This window comes from Amborella trichopoda, chromosome 7 (assembly GCF_054954075.1).
Source record: "Amborella trichopoda isolate Santa Cruz 75 chromosome 7, AtrichopodaSantaCruz75HAP2 v2.0, whole genome shotgun sequence".
NCBI lineage: Eukaryota > Viridiplantae > Streptophyta > Magnoliopsida > Amborellales > Amborellaceae > Amborella > Amborella trichopoda.
Genome location: NC_142342.1, coordinates 5,445,124 through 5,451,123, shown reverse-complemented (window position 1 = coordinate 5,451,123; position 6,000 = coordinate 5,445,124). Strand labels below are relative to the sequence as shown.

At 35.4% G+C, this 6,000-nt stretch overlaps 1 protein-coding gene across 1 annotated transcript; it reads left to right on the top strand.

Moving 5' to 3' along the window:
- Positions 1 to 1,736: 1,736 nt before the first annotated feature.
- Positions 1,737 to 4,417, top strand: LOC18447309 (eisosome protein). The gene is made up of 4 exons (XM_006857409.4): positions 1,737 to 2,106; positions 2,202 to 2,290; positions 2,405 to 3,503; positions 4,023 to 4,417. The coding sequence occupies exons 1-4, from the start codon at positions 2,026 to 2,028 to the stop codon at positions 4,128 to 4,130; spliced, it is 1,377 nt and encodes a 458-aa protein (XP_006857471.1). The 5' UTR covers positions 1,737 to 2,025; the 3' UTR covers positions 4,131 to 4,417.
- Positions 4,418 to 6,000: the final 1,583 nt, after the last annotated feature.

Genomic DNA, 6,000 nt, shown 5'->3' with positions numbered 1-6,000 from the left:
GCAGTACGTCCCACATGAAACGATTGTTCTTTTATTTTATGTTTTATTTTTATTTTGTATTTTTTATTTCAAATTTTCCTTTTTTGTGAGGTTAACGGTCGCTGACGTCACAGAAAAGAAGAAAGACCAGCCCTTTCCGTTTTTTATTTTTTGTAACAGTAAAATGCACAAAGCACTAAAAATTCCTGGTGTAACAACTGAAAATTCCCACTATTCTATGACTATGCGTAACATATTCATTCTTCACTTCCTTTTCGACTGTCATTTAAGGAAGGTATCCATACACGTTTCGTGTATAGTAAGTGGTACACCGCTTTATTTTTCCAAAGACCTAGGTAAATAAGGTATCAAGAAATTATCTACGAATATAACTTTTTCAACCGATATACTAATCTTAAAAACTCCAAATCGAACTCTCTATCTACTTGAAAAAACTAAGGGAAAATTATATATATATATATATATATATATATACACACGTTATAGTTTCCGTTATTACTATAATATCTGCTTTTTTCACTTCATAATGAAACTTTTAAAAATAGAATTTTTTATCCTTTTTCGGTTGTTGAACAACCGAAAATATGACAGAAACTTGGAATTTGCATCTTTACTTTTTGTTGTTGAACAATCGAAAATATAACAATTTTGGTTGTTAAACATTTGAAAACATAGGACAGAAGCTTAGAATTTGCATCCTTATTTTCGGTTGTTCGACAATCGAAAACAAGATATTTTTTGTTGTTCAATGTCCTAAACAACCAAAAATATAGGACTACGTATTCCAAAAGACATTTCGGTTGCTCAACATCTGAAAATGTCTTGTTTTCGGTTGTTGAACAACCAAAAATAGGAAAAAAGCTTGGAATTTGCATTCGTATTTTCTACATTGATAAATAAATAAATGTTTAAACGAGCTCCGCTATTTTCAGTTGTTCAATAACCGAAATTAGCTTTTTTGCGGTTTTTGCATAACCGAAAATCCCGGAAATTCAGTTGTTCAAAAGCAGAAAAAGGGTAAAAAAATATTATTCTGTTAAAATTTTCATTATGAAATGAAAAACACGGACTTTCGAGTAATAACGGAAACTATTTGGTCTTTTGGTAATAACAGAAACTACAACAGATATATATGTAATTTTTCCAAAAAACAATGCATAAGATTGAATAGACACCCTCCAATTTTTTAAAGTCAAGATTTAAGTATCAAGATTGTATCAATCTAAGTATCAAAAAAAATCAAAATTTAAATTATAATTATTATTTTTTAAAAAAATAATAATAATTCTTGGGTGGTTCCTTAAATTCCAAACTGAAAAAAATAACTGGGAGTAAATATACAATTTGCTCTTTGGGAAAACGAAGGTCCAGATGTAACCGGGTTGGATATGAAGAGTAATCACCAACGTCCAATTCGAGATCCCCTAAGTTGGGGTGATGTTATCGCCACATTTTATTGACCACATCAACGGTGGATAGGGAGGCCCACTAAAACATTTTGGGCTTGAATTCTGATGGGTTGCTTAACCAACTATTTTGAACCCTTTTCGTGCAAAATTTCTCCTAAATCCAATGGACTTCTCCCGAATTCCATAAAACTTCGCTAAATTTTCAGAATTTATCCGAAAGTTTAAGAATTTCGCCGAAATTTAGAAACTCACCAAAAGCACAGCTCCAACAGCTACTCTTTCGGCTCAGTTTACACTAAAAAAAAAAACTTTTTTGGCCTTTTTAAATGCGGTTAGCTGATAGGCTCCCAGCGATGATTACTGTAACGGTCATATTTTTCAAATGCAAGTGGAACTTACCGTTCGTTTCTCGCTCTAGAATCAAACAACTTTAGGAACCGAGGGCTCCAGCTCCAGTTCCAGTTCCAGTTCCAGTTCCAGTTCTCTCCCTCTTTTTTCCCTTTTTCCCCATATTTCAGCTCTGACATCTCTATCTCTCTCTCCCTCTCCCTCTTCATACGCCATGCTTGGCGCTGCAACTTGTTAGAAGCCTGCAGATCTCATCCCCTCTGTGTTCATGGGGTGTTTTCTCGCTTGCTTTGGCTCTATAGATGCTAAGAGGAAGAAACCCCACAACAAAACATTGAGTAGACAGAGAGTAAGCAGTCTTTCCCCAAACCCATTTCATGGGTTTCTCCCACATCTCTTAAATTTCTGGTTTCTTATCACTATTTCTTTGTAAATTTGTTGCAGAGCCATGGAAGCTACTCACCACTCAAGAAACCCATCTCTGTTGAGCCTTCTATAACAGAGCTAACAATTCCTACAGTACGGGAAGCTAGGTGAGTCACAGAGATTTCTTCATTATATCTTGAGTTCCGTTTCTTTTGTTTTGGGTTTGATTTGATTCTTGCTTTGAGTTTGAGCTAAAATGAAAAACTCCATCCTTTTTCTAGAGAGAAAAATGAGAACCAGAGCTTCAATGTCCAGAAGAAAGTCACCTTTGATCTCACTGTGAAGACCTACTCAGATGAATCCTTTAATGGAGATTCAAAATATCTATCAGAGACTGATAGTAACAAAGAAAGTGATGATGAAAGAGAAGAGATTGTTACAGGGAGCCAGTCCGTCACTTCATCCGAGGAGTGTTCGACCACCTCAACCACTGGTTCGTACCCTGCAACTCACAGATACCAGAACTGTCAAAGCAGTGATGATGAGGATGATGATAGCATTTGCGATGAAGAAGATGAGAGTGATCAGGAAGATGATGCTGAGAGAGAGGACGACGAAGAATTTTTTGATTCTGATCAAACATTTGAGTCATATAATCCTTCGATCCGATCGGATATTACCCAATTGATTAGGAAAGAGAATGTTACAAAACCCATCTCCGATTCCTTGATAGAGGAACCAACAAACCAGATTAGCTCAAGAGCAAGGGACAGGAGTAGATATGTTCACCCTGTTTTAAACCCAGTGGAGAATCTTTCAGAGTGGAAAACTCTCAAGGCTAAAGAAACAAAGAAAGCTCCATTATTCAAACAGAGCAAGGAAAACGCAAAGCTCGATAATGAAGAGGTATTCATTCCATTTAGTTCAGAGCCAACGTTCAAGCTCCCAAAACCTCAGATCCAATTAAATTCAGAAACAAGTTTCAAGCTCCAAAAGCAAACACCCAGGCAAGAGATGGCAGTGGATACGAGCCTCTCAAACTGGTTAAACCCATTGGAGACTTTAAATCCAAGAAAACCAGGTAATGGAGAATCAAAATTATCAGATATAAAACCAACCCAAGAAGTTAAATCTTCTCCTTCCTCTGTAAAATCAGTAAGGTACACAGATGAGAGGCCTATTTTGGGGGCTTTAACTGTTGAGAACATTAAGCAGGCATCATCACCAAGGAAATCTCCAAGTAGAAGCCCTGATGAAATGCCAATTTTGGGCACAGTGGGGACTTATTGGAACCAGGAAACCTTAGAGAAGAATTTACGCTCTCGGATCCCAATTTCCAGCACAGAAGGAATACCGAACACAACCAGCAAATACAAAGAGGTAACTGCACTGAAACACTAGTGTATTTAGGCTGGTTTTACCCTGAATTCTGTATTTTCTTTCTTTTAAAATTTTGATTGTGGTTCTCCTTTTTGTTTTTGTTTGTTTCTTTCAATAAGTAAAGGTTAAGGTCTGAAAAAGATGTAGGGCTATAAAGAGGTTTTGGGTTTTGTAGACATTTTGGTTTACGAACAGAGGTAATTGAGATATAGATATTTTGGGATTTACATTTGGGTTTCGAAACAGAGTTAATTGAGCTTGATACTATGGGCTTCATTTCAAGTGAACTCAAGCTGAGATTTTTTTTCCCTTTTAAAAGATTAGGTGTTTCAAAAGGATTTTAAGTTTTAAAATATTTTACTTCTTAAAAAGCATTAGTTGAGTGAACAAAAAAATTGAATTTTCAGTAGTTTAAAATTAAGATCTTGTATTGGTTTTCTCTATGGGCAGTAATTTTGGGTCTTCAAGAGATTTTTGCTTCTAGTTATGTCGAAAATTGATATTCACCGTGTTTGGCAGGATAAGAGAGTGAATTGGCACTCTACTCCTTTTGAGGTGAGGCTTGAAAGAGCCTTGAACAGAGGAGATCCTGAAGCTTATTCGAGCTATCCCCCCACTGTGTACTGATTTCTCTCTGCATTTTCTGTCTAAATGAGTGGTGAATCGTGCGGTTTTCTCAAGGTTTTGGAGTCTTTGTTTGTGTAATGAGGAGTTATGAATTGGTGGTTTGTGTTGTATTTGTGATCTTGTGTGTTAATTATTGTACCAGTATGTTGTCAGAATGGACCTCTGATATATTGTTGTGTTATTCGTTTCAAAAGTTCATTGTTGTCCTGAATTGTTTGTTTCTTTGATAATATTTGTATTCATTGTCCATTATGAAATAATAGAGACTACATTTATTTTTTGTTGTAGTTGATGGTATTCATTATGGGATGCAGTTTCTACAAAAATAAATAAATCCTTGCCTCAAAATCTTGTCTGGGAAACACTTGGGGCATGGTAATCCCCAAGATGGCTTAAAAAACTATTTCGATCAGCGATGATGAAATTTGTAGCTCAAACAATGGTACCAAATTTATGGATCCATGAACACTGAAATGGATGGTCTAGATCATGTGTTAGAATATTGGCATAAAATCTTAATGTTTTTCAGAACCATAATGATGAAGGTCAAAATGATCAATCTGAAGATATTGTGACCACCAAAACTATAATTTTCGGTGAGTTCGAGTTTTGAGACGAGGCTTTACTTTTTTTCCATAAAGTATTGGCCTTATTATGTTAACCTTTTCTCTTTTTTATAGGACTTTGGTAATATGTGGTTTCATATTTTACATAGCCAAAGTTTGAATTTTATCATAACTCAAACCTCCAGTCATTATCATGAGCTACCAATATAGATCACAATGATCGCCATTTTACTCTTTAAGTTGAATTCAAGCTGTAAGAACCCAAAAGAAGAGGGAGGTGTAGATTATAGAATTTGATTTGAGTAGAATAAAGTGAAGAAAAAGTGGAACAAATAAGATGATCACGACAAATTGATCAGCATTCGACTCTTTTAAGTTAGATTGAAGCTGTGAGAGCTCCAAGGAGAGTTTAAAGTGGAAACAAATTCAGTATGGAAACAAGTTTTCCCTCAGGTGCCCTAAATTAGGGTTTTAACCTCTCTAAAAATTGACAAAAAAGCTACAACAAAAACATTCATTTGTTTCTAAGTTTATTGCTCAAAGAAGAACAAAAAATATAGAGAAAAACACCAAAAGACATATACATGAGTATATTCTATCGAAATCCTCTTGAACATGATTTTAGAATGTATTTATTCTTTTTTTTGGGTAATTCATTGGGGATGATAAGGCCCCTACCATTTTTTGAAATCGTTAGTGGTATTTGAATGCATTATGTTAGAATAGAGGCCTAGACGTTAGCTAGGGCACAAGCGGTGTTACCACCACGACCCAACCCCATCGTCAATGTATGTAGATTATGATTGCTCTAATCATTTGACTCGTTGTAGGAGTCCTAAACTCTGAGGGAAAGTTGTCATGTTTTCTTAACACTTTCCCCATTGAATATATGTTTCCATTCTAACTAGTTCGCCTCGAGAATATGTTGACATTTGGTCAATAATTATCCAGTAATTCAGTGCCCCAAAGAAATAATGCACCAAGGGAAGTCAACATATTTGTTACATTTTTTGTACTCTGTAGTTTAGTTTTCTACCAAAACATATCTCCATCTTCTACTCCATTAGAAAACAGATAACTTGAGCAATTTCAAGCGAGATACAAGCACTCAAGTCAAGAAACCTGTAGGCTCCAAGGACATACTTAATCTTTGTTTTTCTATTGCAAATCACGTGAATGGCCCCCATTCCTCGATGCATCTCTCTTTATATCCCATATAGAGTATGAAATCCATAATGCCCTTGATTAAAATAAGATTGATTAGATAGTCCTAACGAAAATCACTAATATAAAATACCCCAACT